Genomic DNA, 16,092 nt, shown 5'->3' with positions numbered 1-16,092 from the left:
CTATTTTTTATAGTAACTCTCAAGCAATCGGAAACTACAGTTATCCAGCATCTACCAATCCTCATGAGTGCTGGTTAACTGAAAATTTACTGTGTCTAATATCGGTAACAATAGCTCAAGAGGAAGGCCTCCTGTTAACCCGGAAGCTTGTGTAATTGCAAAATGTACATTAGTCCAATAAAATTTATTACATCACTTCTGTGTTCCAGTGTCTGTGTTTTTTGTTAGTGAACCAGCACGGCATTTCTTAATTTTTTTCTACCTTAATGGTATTGCAGTGAATTTTTGCTTTTCATGTATTATTAACTATTGTACTTCAGCGTTTACACTTGAGTGTTATACATGCACAGTGAAGTTATGTCATGTCGCAATATCTGTATCAGTCCATCCGTTTATCTACTTCAAGGTAATGGGGATATAGTTGCCTATCTCAGCAACCAGTGTGTGTAAGGCATTGAAATTCATTTTAATAGGCTGCTAATCTATTGCAGTACTCCCAGCTCTCTGTCATTCATGCACCCCTATGGGCAGTTTGAATAATGCTATTTCACCTACTGCATGTCTTTGAGAGGTGGGAGCAAACCGTAGCATTTGGAGAAAACCTATGCAGATGCATGGAAGATGTACAGACTTCACATACAAACTACCTCAACTGAGAATCAAATAAAAAAAAAATACATATCCATTCTAGATTTCTGTATTATACACAAGTAAGTCGCACAGTAGGCTAGTCCACTTTTTCTCTGTCAAAAAGGTTATCATGCGAATGAAGGAGAATGTAGTATAGAAAACAAATAATACGGAAACTTCTCTTTGTGGTAGATCTAAGATTCCCCAGAGTTCAGGCACATAATAAAATCATACTGTGAATATCCAAACTAGTAACGGGTGGTAGAAATACTTTCTTTAAAACTTTCCAAAGTATAAATCCACTAATGAAAGTAGGGAAGCACAAGCTAGTTCCAGTTGAATCTTTATTAAAAAAAAAGATTTGACTTGAACCAGCTTGTGCCTCCCTACTTTCATTAGTGGATTTATACTTTGGAAAGTTTTAAAGAAAGTATTTCTACCATGTTATTAGTTTGGATATTCACAGTATGATTTTTATTATAAGACGTTTCCTCATTTGTTTTTGGACCCAGTATATTGGCATACTGAGTTTGAGAGACTTTGAGGGACACCCCTGAGACTGTTTAGAATGTAGTATAGACAGGCAAATACAGGTAGATTGGAAAGAAGAGGGGGGTGAAGAGGTGTTACGAGGCCCATGTGGATTAAGGAAACCACCTGAGACAGACTATCTCATCCTTTGTTTCCTGGTGATTCACAAAAAAACTCTTATAAGAAAGAAATTTGGAAAAGGGGTAGCTGAAAATGTAGTAAAATTATATGATAACATGAAAAGATGCAGGCATTCCTCAGATCCTTAATAATCAAATGAAATGGGGGTCTAGACATGAATTGACTGAAACATGTAGCTAAAACCTTGAAAGCGTGTGCTTTACCAGCTTGTATCCAGAACATATTTTAATTATAAGAAGAGTTAAAATATACTGCTTGTTGCTCTTGGTATCTGCATTGTAGCTGTATTCTAGGTACATGAAGCAGATATGTTGATGCAGGATAATACCAGTGTTTCTTGAAATTAATTCTTAAAATACTCTCTTAAAAATGCAATGCTGAAACATAGAAATTCAGTAAGGCTTGTGATTCTCCAAACAAAATAAGGACTGGGACAGAGGGAGGGTTGTTGTACTGTAAGGTTATAAAATTACAATACACATAAAATCATATCTAAACCGTGCGAGAATGATTTAATTTGAAATATGCTTGCCTGTATTTAAAGATGCTTGTAACTGTTGAATTTAAAAGGCACATTTTGCTTGTGCTTTTATAGTTTGCTCATGGTCCACTGTGGTTTCCTGCAGCTCTACATGCCTTTGATGATGTCTTCAAAACGATTACCCACTCTCCAAAAGTTCAGGTTGGTATCAGAATCATAAGTAATCATTTCTACCATGTGACATTTTATTTACTAGTTCAGTAATTAACAATGAGGAAAGCTTATCGAACAACCCTCTTCTAGGCACAAGCTTGTCATGTGGACTGTTTTCTAGCCATAACCCATGCTTACTGAATGCATCATGCATAGAAGTAGGTATTTATGTAATCTTGATAAGATGGATAGATTTATGGCTTAGAAATATAACATGTTTGTCAAGTATTACACGGCACTTGGACAGGTAAAAATCTAGGTTGCAGTCAGGTTGTTCCACAGAGCTCTGTCCTAGGCCCTTACTTGTTTAGGTTGTATCTTTTAGATCTGTCTTTTCATCTGAGATGTTTTACAGTCTTTATGCAGATTTGAAAATTGTTAAACTGATTACATCTGTTGTAGACAAGGCCAGTATGCAAAAGAACCTGACTACATTTTTGATTTGAGCACAGGAGAATAATATGCTGATAAATACATAGAAAACTAAGCATATGAGATTTGGGAGACATATACTGTAGAGTGAATATTTAATACAGTTAGTGTTAGTAGTGCAACAGGTAGCATACTCACCTTTGGTGTAGAAGGCTGTGGGTTGTATTTCCACACCAGGTAGATCAATTACTAACACTGCAGTGCATCATAAGGGGGTGCTGCACTCCTCTGAGTATGTCATCCTTCAGGTGAGATGTTAAACCAAGGTCCCATCTGCTTATGTTGGTGGTAGCTTAGGTAGATGTAAAAGATCACATGGCATTTATTGAAAAGATTGTGTCTTATTTATAAATACACAAAAAGAACTGTTATTTACAACCTATTTACAACTATATTTCCACACATTCATAATTTTCCTTACAGTCGTACTAAATTTCATCCCTATTAGATCTCCATTCCTTCTATAACCACCATCTGATTTTACTTAATATTGTTGCTAAAGTCCATTTACCATTAAGCATAATTTCAATTAATCTTTCATTCCATATATCCCATATGACATAAAATAACTTTATCTGTCCTTTTAACATATTATTTACTGTTCTTATAATATTCACATTTAGTGACATAGTGGTTTATTTTATCCACTTCTATATCTTCAAAAAAAATTGTATATAGTTTCTCCATAACATCTTTTACTCTTTTTCATTTCAAAAACATATGTTCAGTAGTTTTTTCTTCTTGACAATATAAACATATTTTGTCACTTTTTTTTCTTTTTATATGGCATATTTCCTTTTACTAGGAATTTATCTAGTCTCCACAAAAAATTTTGACATTCTACTTTCTGATTATATACCATTTGCTTCTTATTTTTTCATCTGCCAGATTTTCCCATGGTTTTACATAGTAATGTTTTATCATTACATTCTTATACCATGCTTTTCTTTTTTCTGCAACATCAATTTTTATTTGCCACAAAAATATTTTTTCTTGGCAACATTTTATTTCTTCGTTTATACAATCTTTTTATCTTTACTCTTTTTTTTTTTTTACCGTACCGGAAAATTTATCACACTTACGCAATTTTACTATTAATTTCTCAGCTTTTTCATTTATCCATTTTAACACATTGTATAAATTTAATGAAGCAACATGTACCACAGGTTAATTAGCCATAAGCATCCTTTCTCTTTATTTACATACAAAACTTTCAAAAAATATCTGCAGTAATTCCTTCTCAAATACTATTGTCAACATAAATACACTTGTTAAGATTGCTATTTTTCCTATCTGTACTGAATTTATCAAATAAGCCTTTTTTCTGAATGATAATTTATATGTTCTCCAGAAAAGACAGTTCTGTTTTATTTCTTCTTTTTCCCCATTGAATTCTGCTTGCATCTTTATTCCCAAATTTTATACCAAACACAGAAATTTCATTCATTGTAAAATGTATACGCCCTATCTTTACTACATCACCTAAACCTTTACTCTTCTCTTTATTTAAAGCCATTGCTATCAATTTTAGACATTCATTGGTGCAAATTGTTACTTCTTTTATCCAGATTTTGTTTTTTGCAGTTATTACATCATCTTTGTATATTAACAGAACTGGAACTCATAACGCTTCAGGTATTATATACCCCACCTCCTTAATTTTGTAATTAATTTCACATACTATCACATTCATAACTAATTCAAAGAGTACACGATTCATTGGGCATCCCTGCCTTGCAGCACTCTACACATGTACCTATTGGCTTAACCAGTCATTTACAAGTCTTTTTACTTTTGTTACTATATGCTGACATACATAATTTCCTAACTTTCTCACTTTTATTATATACTTTTATTTTTATTAATAAGATTTCATGTCCAATTGAATCAAATGCCTTATTAAGGTTTCCTATCAATATTTTGCTTCTTCTTTTCTACTCATGATATTATCCACAATTTCTCTATCATTAATAATTCTTGACAACCCTTCCCCTTTATACTACATATACTATCCTTCCATAATATTTTTCATTTTCGTTTCAAATCTCTTTGTGTTACTTTCATAAAGATATTGTAATCATTATTATTCAATACTGTTGTGCATCTTTTCTAATGGTCTTCTATCTTCCTTCCTCCATATGAATTTCAGTATTCCACTACATAATTCTTTATACATAAAACCTTATTTTAACCATTCATTCAAAATCTTAAATTTTTTTTGCTTATTCCTTATTTTTTATACATTTCATACCCTATTCTGTCTGGTCCTGCAGCTGACATAATAGTTACTTGTTCTAATACTTTATCTAACCCATTTAAATAAATTTCCTTTTGAAACTCTCTATTCTCTTTTCTGTTAACTTTTTTTTACTTTCCATGTTTTTTTCACTATCTCTTGTTTTTTCTTTAAACATTTCTTGTACGTATTGTACTACACTATTCATAATCTTTTCCTGAGTTTTTATATTTCTCCTTTTTTATTTTTTTATTTTTCTCATTATACTACCATCTTCCTTTACTAATCTACTTAAGTAACTTGATACTTCTTTTTTTCCTTGTAAAAATTATCTTTGCTTATCTAACAAATCTTGTTTTTTTCTTGATTTTATTTTCATGTAATTCTTTTTCTTTGTCAAAGTATTTTCTATCATTATGTTCTAAATTATCCAGTGCATTATTGTATATTCTTTTATATTTTTCTTTCTCTACTTTTCTCCCATCGTATTGCCACTGTAAAAAAAAAAAACTTTTTTTATATTTTCCTTAAATATCCACCATTCAAACCAATTTTTATAAAATGTTCCAGTAGTAATGATCTTTCCATAATTGTATTGTTAATCTTTCCTTATTCATTCTATGCTTTCTCACTTATTCTTTTTATTCATTTTCCTATTTTTATATATTCCTTATTTTCCTTAATCTCTAGCCATACTGCAAGATGATCAGAAAATCCTGTTTCAACTATCACCCCTCTCCTATAACTAAACCTTTCAATTCTATAAAATAATCTATTTCAGTTTTATGCATAACCCTTTTGCAAGTCCATGAATTTTTGTCTCACAGGTTTAACTTACCACATTGTATAACTTCTAACATTTTTTCTTGTATCATTTCCTTTCTTTTTATATTTGCCTCTTGAATCACAAATTCTCGTATTATAATCATATTTATCACTACATAGCATAAGATCGGTTGAAATAAGCTTTCCCTTACTTTGCAATTAGTATAAACATATAATCTTATAATTCAATATACTTGTTCTTTCTATTTTAAATGTACAGTGGTTAATCTCCCCATTTTTGCTAAAGTTACATCTAATATCTTTACTGTATTTATACAGAATACATCCATTCCAGAACATCACTCGTTTCCCAAATTCCAGATCATCTTTCCTCCCCATAGTTTCTTTATAATATTTCTTCATTTGTTAAAAATAGTGTCTTCTAATATAATTACATCTACATAACATGTATTGCACCACTCCAAAATCTGAGTTCTTCTTACTATATTCTTAATACTGTTCACATTTGTAGAAAGCACACTAAAATGTTCATTCTCCCTTTTTGTTAGATTTAGGTTTTTTATATGTTTATAGCTATTTACTAGGCTAGCTGCTTTAATAGGCCATTATAAGTCTATCAAATTTTCCTCCCAAAGGTGAAAATAACTGTACCTTGTGTCTGTGAGTCAAACACCTTAACCATTATACCAACCCGCAATCATTAGCTGTATATATTCTTTTTCATCCATTTCCTTTATTTTTTCTTTTGTATGCATCCCTTTAAATTTTATTTTTTCTGCCTTTTAATATTTTACCAGTGGAATTCTTTTTTGTCTTTTACTGCCTCCCAATTTGTTTTCTTCATCACTTATTTCAGAGGCTTCCTCTATGTCCTGTTTATTATTTTTTCTCATCTAAATTTTCTTCTATTTATACTACTTCTAAATTTTCTTCTCTTTGTTCATTTTCTTCTCTTTCATTTTTTTCCTTAATCTTACTTTCATTTTTTGCAATCCATCCATAAATTTCCAGTTTTGTTACATTTATAGCATTTTGATTCACATTTTTTGAAACGTGTCCCATTCCCCCACAAATATATTTTCTTTTATCACAGTTACTTAGCAAATGTCATCCTTTTCCACAAAAAAAGCAATGTTTTGGGTTGTCCCCAGTATTTAAAACACCCCCATTCCTCTCCACGTCGATCATGCTTGATACATGTATATTTTTCTCTTTCTATTTTTAACACAGTATTACAGGTAATACACCAGTCCATAAACCCCTTTTATCATAAACTTTTGAGTGTCCAGTACTTATTTACATAGAGTTTTCAAATGTCCTTTCAAAGTCTCTTTCCACCTCTGTTCGAAACTGTACATTTATTTTCTTTTTGTTTCCCTGTTAAATGCTTTTATCACATAACTATTCTGTGGGTTACATTCTTTCTTTTTTCATATTCCCCAAGAAAATTTTCCACTGAAAAAAACATTCTCAGATATAATGCCACAAAATGTCTCTTTGTTAATAAGAAAATGTTCTTGCCTCATGTGCTTTTACACCCAAAGGAGCTATTAAATTATCCCACATTTCAGATCTGTCCATTTCTTTGTCTTCTTTACTTTGATTCCTTACCACTTACTTCTGGTTTTCATTTTCTTCTGCTTTCTTTTCTGCTACTCCCCTTTTGCTTTCTTTTACTTTATCTGCGTATGTTTTCTTTTCCATCTTGCTGCTGTTCTTCAGGATTGTCTCAACATTCTCCTTTTGTATTTTCTCCATAAAGTCCCCCCCAGGAAATGTCTCATTCATTTTCTGGTTCACTCCGTATCACCATTTCTTTAAGCAAGTCATCCTGCAACCCTCCTGACTGGAGGGTTGCAGTTATACATTCATCCTTTGCAGACTCCTCTCCATCAAACAGATTTCTTTGAAATATCTCCTCAGAATTCTGCACACATTCTCCTGTCTTGGTATTTGCTTTCTCCACCATTTCTCACACCACTCCATTATCTCCTTCTCTCTCCCTCTGCCTCCCTGTTTCTCTGGGCTGTCTCTGCATCTGGAATAGAAACAGGAAGTGCTCATGCAAAATAGTTCTCACTGGCAACAATGATGAGTAGGGGAATTTCCCTGATACCCTGGTCAAATTTACCCTAATAGTATAAATACGACCACAGGTCTCCCCTGAAAAGAGGCTAGTAGCCTAGTGGAACTAACCCGGTCAACAAAGGGTAAATAAATTAATATATACAGCACATATTGATTGAAACCTCATATTCATTTAAGGCCATGGGCATATGGGTAGATCCAGCTTTGAGTTTTTCTGATTGTATCAACCAATTGGTTAATGACATTTATAAATTAGGTGTAGAAAAAGATCAATAAAATCATGGAAATCAGAAATGATGAAACCATTGTTTGTAAATTACATTAGACCAAAACTAAAGTATGGAATAATAATATGAAGCCTTAGAAGAAAAAAAGAAAAAAGCATGAGCAATTTGAAAAAGTACAGAGGGAATATACCAAGGGCTTCCATGGATGTGAAAATTTAAGATGTTCTTCATTCCACATTGCTGCAGTCCTAACTATAGGGTAGTCCGCTGTCCAGTCGGCCCGAATACCAAAGTATATGGCTGACGTCGGTCAGGGCGCATTAGACTGACGTCAGTACGTCAGGGTACTAATGCGCATGACCGACGTCATATCCTCAGTCTTTTTTGCCGCATGGTCCGATGCAGAAGCAATTTTGCGAGTGCAGGTTGGCGTTCTGAAAGTTTCTGAAGTCAGAGTTTCAGACCGAATCAAAGTTGGCTAAGTACCCCGTTGGGGAATATTTTGGTTTTTCTTGCCTCAGTATTTAACCGGATGTCAGAAAAAGTGAATAACTGTATTTCTTGTGGGAAACAGATACCTCATAGGGATTACCATACTTTGTGTATACCTTGTTTAGGGCCTGAGCACGACGTTGTTGGATGCCGCTCTTGTGCTAGATTTAACAAACGCACTATTAAGAGAAGGTTAGACTGTGCCAGGTTAGTGTTTGGGAAGCGTTGTAATTATAAAATGCCGTCGGATGCTCCGACGCCGGCTTCGGCTAAAAAACGCAAAGATAAAGCAGCAAAGCCTAGGGTGGAGGAACTGACAGTCCCAGACGTCGGTTCTTTGGAAGGCTCAGTGGAGCCGGAGGTTTTGCCAGGTGTCTCTTTGGAGTCTCAGGGAGAGACTTTACTGTTACAGGATGTATCCTCTCAGGAGGTAGGCCAGGCTGAGGGGGCTTCTCAGGTGACTGTTCTTCCCTCTCTTCCTAAGGTGGTTAGAGCCTCCCCTTCAGTTTTCAAGGCTTCTTTGAGGGGCAGGCCAAGTTCAGCTTCTGTGGGGGTTTCTCCTAGTGCTTCAGGATCTTTGCCTAAGAAACATATGCTTAAAATGGCAGAGGATTTGATTACTATGATTAGGGGTTCTATGCCCCCTCCTGATAAGAGGCCTAGGGTGGAACCTGAGTTTGAGAGTTTTGAGCAATGCTCGGAGGCTTCGGAGTCTTCGGCTGAAGACTTGCAGGAGTACCCTCCTTATTCTGATTCTGATGTGGATGATTCTACTCCTTCTGCTTCTCCTCCTGAGGATTTTTCATTTTCAGAGACTCTGCATTCCATGAGGGAGCATTTTAAATGGGAAGGTCAAGATTTCTCTGATTCCAGGAAAAGGCTTAGGGAATTCTTGTTTTACCCCAGCATAGGCCTTTAGCTATACCTCCTGTTTTGAATGTGGTGGAAGATGTGTTTGCAGAGGCTTCCCTGAATCCTGATTCTTTGCCTCCTGCCCCAGTTAAACCGGATAGGTATTACAGGGTGCCTGAAGCTCATAAGTATCTTTTTAAGAGTCCTAGGGCAGACCCAGAAACTGTCTCTCAGGGGCCTAAAGGTGTGAAGGCCTCAGTTGTTAAAAATCCTGTCCCTCCTGATAAAGAGGCAAGGGCTTTGGATAGATGGGGAAAGAAAGTGTATACTTCTTCCACTTTAGCCATGAGGGCGTTGAATTGTCAGTTTCACATGTTAAAATATCAGAATTATCTTCTTTCACAGTTGAAATCTAAGGTGGATGCTCTGGCTGAAGGTATTGAGTGTAAAGAGTTGCAGGATTTAGTTCATGTGTCTGAACAGGTGGGTAAACATTCCTTGCAGTGTGGTTTTGATGCTGTGCAGGCCTCCTCCAGGGTGGCTGCCACTGGTTCTGTTCTTCGTAGGCACGCCTGGCTGAGAGATCAGAATTTAGCTGAGCATGTTAAGACGAGGATTTTGGATGCTCCTTTACAGTCTGATGTGTTGTTTGGTTCGCCTGTGGAAGCAGTTTTGAAGAAAATGGAGGACAAGGCTAAGTCTATGCAAACTGTTAAAGATTTTTTGCAGGTGCAGCCTCCGAAGTTTAGTAGAAATTGGCCTACTAAGGGATGGACTTATCCTGCTTATGATTCCCAGTCTAGGGGTAGGTCTAGACGTGGTAGGGGCAGAGCTCAGGGTTCTTTTAGGCCTAGGACAGGGAGTTCCCCTGCTCAGACTTCTGGTGAGGGCAGGGGTCAGTCCTTTCGTAAGCAAACCCAATGACCTGCCTTTTCAGCTGCCAGTACGTTCTCGCCTGGCAGCACCTTTGGGAGGAAGGCTGTCTCTTTTCAAAGAAAATTGGGATTTAATTACCCAAGACAGATGGGTTCTGGATATTATTCACCACGGTTACAGGTTTTATTTCCATACCTTGCCTCCTTTCAAAGGCATGCCAGACATTCCTCCTCTTCAAAGAATAGAGGCTCGCAAGCAAATTTCTCTGTTGCTCCAAATAGGGGCCATTCAGTCAGTTCCTGTGCCGGAAAGGGGCCTAGGATTTTATTCTCGCCTGTTCCTAGTACCAAAGAAGGGGAACACGTGGAGACCAATTCTGGATTTATCTATCCTCAACACTTATCTGCACATTCCCAAGTTCAAAATGTTGACGTTACAACAGCTTTTACCTCTGCTGGGCAAAGATCACTGGATGGTAACTTTAGATCTCAAGGAAGCTTACCTTCATGTGCCAATAAGACTAAGTTGCAGGAAGTATCTGCGTTTTCGAGCTGGGAATTCTCATTATCAGTTCTCTGCATTGCCCTTTGGCTTATCTACTGCGCCCAGAGTATTCACAAAGGTTCTGGCTCCAGTGATAGCTTACTTCAGGCTAAAAGGAATCCAAATCTATCCTTACTTGGACGACTGCCTGATTCTGGCTCAAGAAAAAGAAGATCTTCTACAGCATCTGGATTATGTCATAGCAGTGCTAAGATGCCTAGGGTATTCTGTGAACGAAATAAAGTCCAGTCTAGTACCCTCTCAAGACATGTGCTTTCTGGGTGTGAGACTGAATACAGCAGCCCAGATGGCCTTTTTAACCCCGGACAAACAAAAGAATCTTTCCAGTTACTTCCATCATCTATCTCTTCAGTCCGGGCTGACTGCAAGGACAGTCCTTCAAGCCTTAGGGTTCATGGCATCTTGTATTCTGGTACTTCCCAATGCCAAACTGCATATGAGGAAGTTACAATGGTATCTCAAAAATCTGTGGACACAGCACTGCCAGGATTTGGACACTGTCATTCAAATAATACCTTGCATTCAAAAGGAATTTTTGTGGTGGGCTCAGGAATGTCACCTAAACAAGGGACTCTCTGTGACCCGGCCAGAGGCAAGTCAGATTCTAACGACAGATGCCTCAGATATTGCTTGGGGAGCTCATCTAAATGGAAAGTGGATACAAGACAAGTGGCCTGCCAGACTACAGCATCTACATATCAACATGAAAGAGATGTTAGCAGTTCAGTTTGCATTAATTGCTTTCAAGGAGTTACTTCTTCCAGGACAGGTGTTGATTCTAACAGACAACACAACTGTCATGTGGTACATCAACAAACAAGGGGAACACATTCTTACCCATTGTGCAGACAAGCAATGATTTTATGGGAGACTGCGCTCAGTCTGCAACTAACTCTTCAGGCAAGGTTTCTGCCGGAGCACAGAACTCCTTAGCAGATGTATTAAGCAGACAAATCATGGATCCCCACGAGTGGAAACTGGATCTTCATGTATTTCAAAAATTGACAGTGTCATGGGGAACTCCAGACATAGATCTGTTCGCTTCTCCACTAAACCACCAGCTGCCAAAGTTTTGCACGAAGGATTTCATCACACAGCTTGGAAAGTGGATGCTCTTTCTTTCAGTTGGAAAAATCTTCATGTGTATGCCTTTCCACCTCTGCCTCTTCTTCCAAAGGTGCTTCTAAAGGTCAGACAAGACAAGCCAAGGATGATTTTAATAGCTCCAGATTGGCCTCGGCAGCACTGGTACCCATTACTGAGGAGTCTGGTAAGGAAGCCTCCATGGCCTTTACCCTTGATTCCACACCTGTTGTCTCAGAGGGACGGTCATCTGCTCAATGTCAAGCTTCACTCTCTACATCTAACAGCCTGGCATATTCTGTTTTGAAAGATAGCAGGTCTCAGCTTCCTCAACAAGTTTTAAATGTGATTATGGAAGCCAGAAGACCTAGTACAAGGAAAGTGTACGCAGAAAAATGGAAGAGATTTCTGTTTTGGAGTGCAGCAAACAATTTGGAGATTACTGAGCCAAATTTGAGTGTGGCTCTTCAATATCTTACTGAGTTACTGGACAGAGGTTTGTCTTTCTCTTCCATTAAGATTCATGCTGCAGCAATTTCAGCTCACTATGATTGTGACCCACCATTGTTTTCGCATCCTTTGTTCAAGCAATTTCTTAGAGGGGCAAAGAATATAAGACCCCCACGTAGAGCTCCTACTCCTGCTTGGGATCTCAATTTTGTGTTGGAGAAACTTACTCTACAACCTTTTGAGCCTGCGGCTACTGCTGAATTGAAATACTTGTCATGGAAGACTGCTTTTTTGTTGGCCATTACTTCTGCAAGAAGGGTTTCTGAGTTGCAGGCCCTTATGGCAGTGGAGCCTTTTTTGATTTTTCATAAGGATAGGGTATCTTTACGTACTAATCCTTCCTTTATGCCTAAGGTGGTTTCTAGTGTGGCTTTAAACCAAACTATTCATTTGCCTACCTTTTATGCAAATCCCCAAAATAAAGGGGAAAAGATTTTGCACACTTTAGATGTACACAGGCTCTTGCGTTATTATTTGAGCAGGACTAAGGATTTTAGGCAGTCTCAGCAGTTGTTTCTTTCTTTTGCTTTGAGTTCAAAGGGCAAGCCTGTGTCAAAACAAACTATTTCTAGGTGGATTGGGTGTTGCATTACTTTTTGTTATTCCCATCATGGCAAGGAGATTCCAGCTGGGATTAGGCCTCATTCCACTAGGGCTACTGCCACTTCCACAGCATTTCTAAGGGGGGTGGCAACTAAGGATATTTTGGAGGCAGCTACTTGGAGTTCAGTGCATACTTTCTCTAAGCATTATCACCTTCCTCTCTACTCTAAGTCTAGGGCTGGTTTTGCCACAGCTATTTTGCAAGGCATGTTGTCAGTTCCTGCTTCCTTATGATTTGCCAGCCTCCCTTACCTCTGCTTTGGGATTCTACCCAATAGTTAGGACTGCAGCAATGTGGAATGAAGAACATAGTACAGTTTTGTACCTACCATAAATGTAGATGTTCGAGGATCCACATTGCTGCAGTCCAATTTACCCTCCCTCCTTCCCCTCTGTGTTTAGGGGTGGTTGTGTAGGTGAGGTTATATTCTGCTGATTGTGTATATATTGTATATATATATATTTTTTGGTGCAGGTATTTTGGGAGTTTTTTGGTTTTTGGCCTTATCTTTTCAGGGTCTTCTGACATCTGGGGCAAGAAAAGACTGAGGATATGACGTCGGTCATGCGCATTAGTACCCTGACATACTGACGTCAGTCTAATGCGCCCTGACCGACGTCAGCCATATACTTTGGTATTCGGGCCGACTGGACAGCGGACTACCCTATAGTTAGGACTGCAGCAATGTGGATCCTCGAACATCTACATTTATGGTAGGTACAAAACTGTACTTTATTATGAAAGATTAAAATAGCTGAACTTGTAGAATATCTCATATAGGCATTTAACAGGAGACCTTATTCAGATATATAGGGTATATAGAGACAAGTACCTCTGGAAATGTGTGGGGTTATCAAAGACAGAAGAAACTCATTGGACAACCTAGGCTGTATAGTGTATTATATAAGAATGAGATATGCACTGATTGTTTCTCTGAGAGACTAGATGATACATGGAGTAGGCTATCAAATTATATTAAAGCAAACCTTATTTTTTTTTAAGAACAAAACACTTATCAGTTAAATGACTGTTTTGGCCTGTTGGCATGCTAGAAGGGCATTATTGCCTGTGCCTAAAATATTTATGTGTGTGTATATGTATATATATATGTGTATGTGTGTGTGTGTGTATATATATATATAGGCATTGTGCTGAAGTTCAGTACATAGCATCATTTTATAGTGTCTTTGAAAGTATAACATTGTAGACAGTTAAGAACTATGAATCTGGTTTATTTTGTTGAAAAGTACTTCACTGAATACATTTGAACTGTTAATCGTGTAAATTAAACGCAACATCAAAGATCAGCTTATTTAAGCGTATATTCAATGTAAATTCACAAAACAGTGGTAGAAACTGTTTTAAACACAGTGCACTACTATACATGAGGAACACACCACATTATACATGTCCTAACCACAATCACAACCCAAATCTTACCCCTAACTATATTCCTAAACTTAACTCTAACTTTAAATCTTACTCAAACCCAGACCCCAACCTTAATACTAAAGCCACTCTGTTCTGTATTTATTAGGCAAATTAGGATATAAACTGTTTTTTTCTCAGCCTTTTTGTAAACTTTCAGAACCTTAATTTTGAATGTGAGTAACTCCATCCATCAAAGTATAAGTACAGGTGTGTCTCATCACAACTATAACTGTCTGCTAGTTGAAATTTTAGGATTTAGGCCTAAGGGACTTCTAGCATTGCAACCAGCCATCAGAATGTTAAAACTATTCTTTTTCCTAAGACTGTTACTAATTATTTGGCTTTTTGGAAAACAAGGGGACATGATCAGAGCCTCATGGGCAAGGAATTGTCCAAATCATTGCAAAAATGTTAATCCACCTGTACATCATTGCTTTCCCTTTGTCTCCATCTGCTCTTATGTTTTGTTAGTGTGTTGGTCCATTAAAAGATGATGTTTCTTCAGGAAGCATGCCACATAACCTGGATTTGGGAATGCCCTACATATCTGCAAGCTTATACTGGCTGATTGTTGGCATTTTATTTATTCATTTATTTGCCTTTGTTGACCAGGAAAGTCCACTGGGCTGAAATGAGCCCATTTTCAGTGGAGGCCTGAGGAGAAAAGCTTCATAAACAACATACAAGAAAATAGAAATTTGTTAAACAAGTATTTACAAAGAGTAGCAAGATCCATAAACGAATACAGGGCAATAGAAGAATAACAAAGAAGTAACTCGCTTGGAACATTGTACAATTGTATGGCTAGAAGTTAAGGAAAGGAACCTTGACTCTTGGTAGGTATCCGGTGTAAAAAGAGATGAACCGAAAAGAAAGGTAAGCTATACAATTATACAGTTATTTGATACTTATTAGACAGACTATGTAATTAACCTGTACAGTATTCTTAGATCAAGTGGGGAAAAAATGCAAAATTATTCTTATACCATGTAGAGCAGAAGGATATAGAAGGTGCTTTTCAAGGGTGGCACGTCGGGAGAATAATGATGATTATAGGGTAGGATGAGGTACATCAGGAAAATCAGTTTATTGAGGATTTGGAGATGCTGCATGGACAGAGCCAATGAGAAGAGAGATATTGATGTAGAGACTTTTTGAATAAGGGGGCACTATTAATGGTCCAGAGAAGAGGTGGAAGAACATTCCAGAGTTTAGCTACAGTAAAAAAGTAGCGATACTGACCTGCAGGGAGTTTAGATCTGTTTACTTGGATAAGAGATTGATTTTCAGATCTGAGATACCTATTTGGTTGATAAGGAGTCAGAAGGGAGGCAAGGGCTGGGCATTTTAGAGGTTTATAGATAATTTTGTTAGTAGTAGATAGTTTTAGGTATGTCAGATGTTGTGGGTGTTCTAGCCCATTCAGGGATTGTAATGAACAGCAGTGATGGGAAGTATATTTTGCACTAGTCACAAACTTAGCAATTTTGTTGTAGCAGGTGTCCGTCTTAGTTTTTAATCTGGACTGGATGTTTGTTAGAATGGGGGCACCATAGAGGAGTGAGGGGAGGAGAAATGTTAGGGCATGTGTTTTTCTAGTGGAGTAGTTTAAAAAGGGTTTGTGTCTATAAAGGGTGCCAAGCTTTTGGTGAGTTTTTTTAATGTTGTGGATGTGTTGGTCAAATGTTAAATTATCAGTAGTAACGCTGAGTAGCTTGGTGTGGATCTGTAACAGATCCATTTTCAGCCTGCCACTTCTGTCCTATTGTCATCTTTCGATCTGATTTCCAATCTGCTCTCAGCCTACTTTTGAAATTCCTCAGGCAATCAGCACATGATTGATTAATTCAGTTAAAGTTGAGATTTCATCTCAAAATTGCAGTGCCTGATAGACTTGTAAATGTTTGCCAACTTT

General features: G+C 37.1%; 1 protein-coding gene across 1 annotated transcript in view; it reads left to right on the top strand.

The window, feature by feature from the left end:
* The window catches only part of PHYHD1 (phytanoyl-CoA dioxygenase domain containing 1), a 440,621-nt gene that overhangs the window by 135,908 nt on the left and 288,621 nt on the right, over positions 1–16,092 (top strand). The window contains exon 5 of the mRNA XM_044058772.1: positions 1,929–1,984. Coding sequence (XP_043914707.1) covers positions 1,929–1,984 — 56 coding nt within the window. The remainder of the gene's footprint in view (positions 1–1,928; positions 1,985–16,092) is intronic.

Source organism: Protopterus annectens, chromosome 16.part0, assembly GCF_019279795.1.
Source record: "Protopterus annectens isolate FY-2018-M chromosome 16.part0, PAN1.0, whole genome shotgun sequence".
In the NCBI taxonomy this organism is placed as follows: Eukaryota; Metazoa; Chordata; order Ceratodontiformes; family Protopteridae; genus Protopterus; species Protopterus annectens.
The sequence above is the reverse complement of the archived record's forward strand: the minus strand, read 5'-3'. Positions and strand labels throughout refer to the sequence as shown.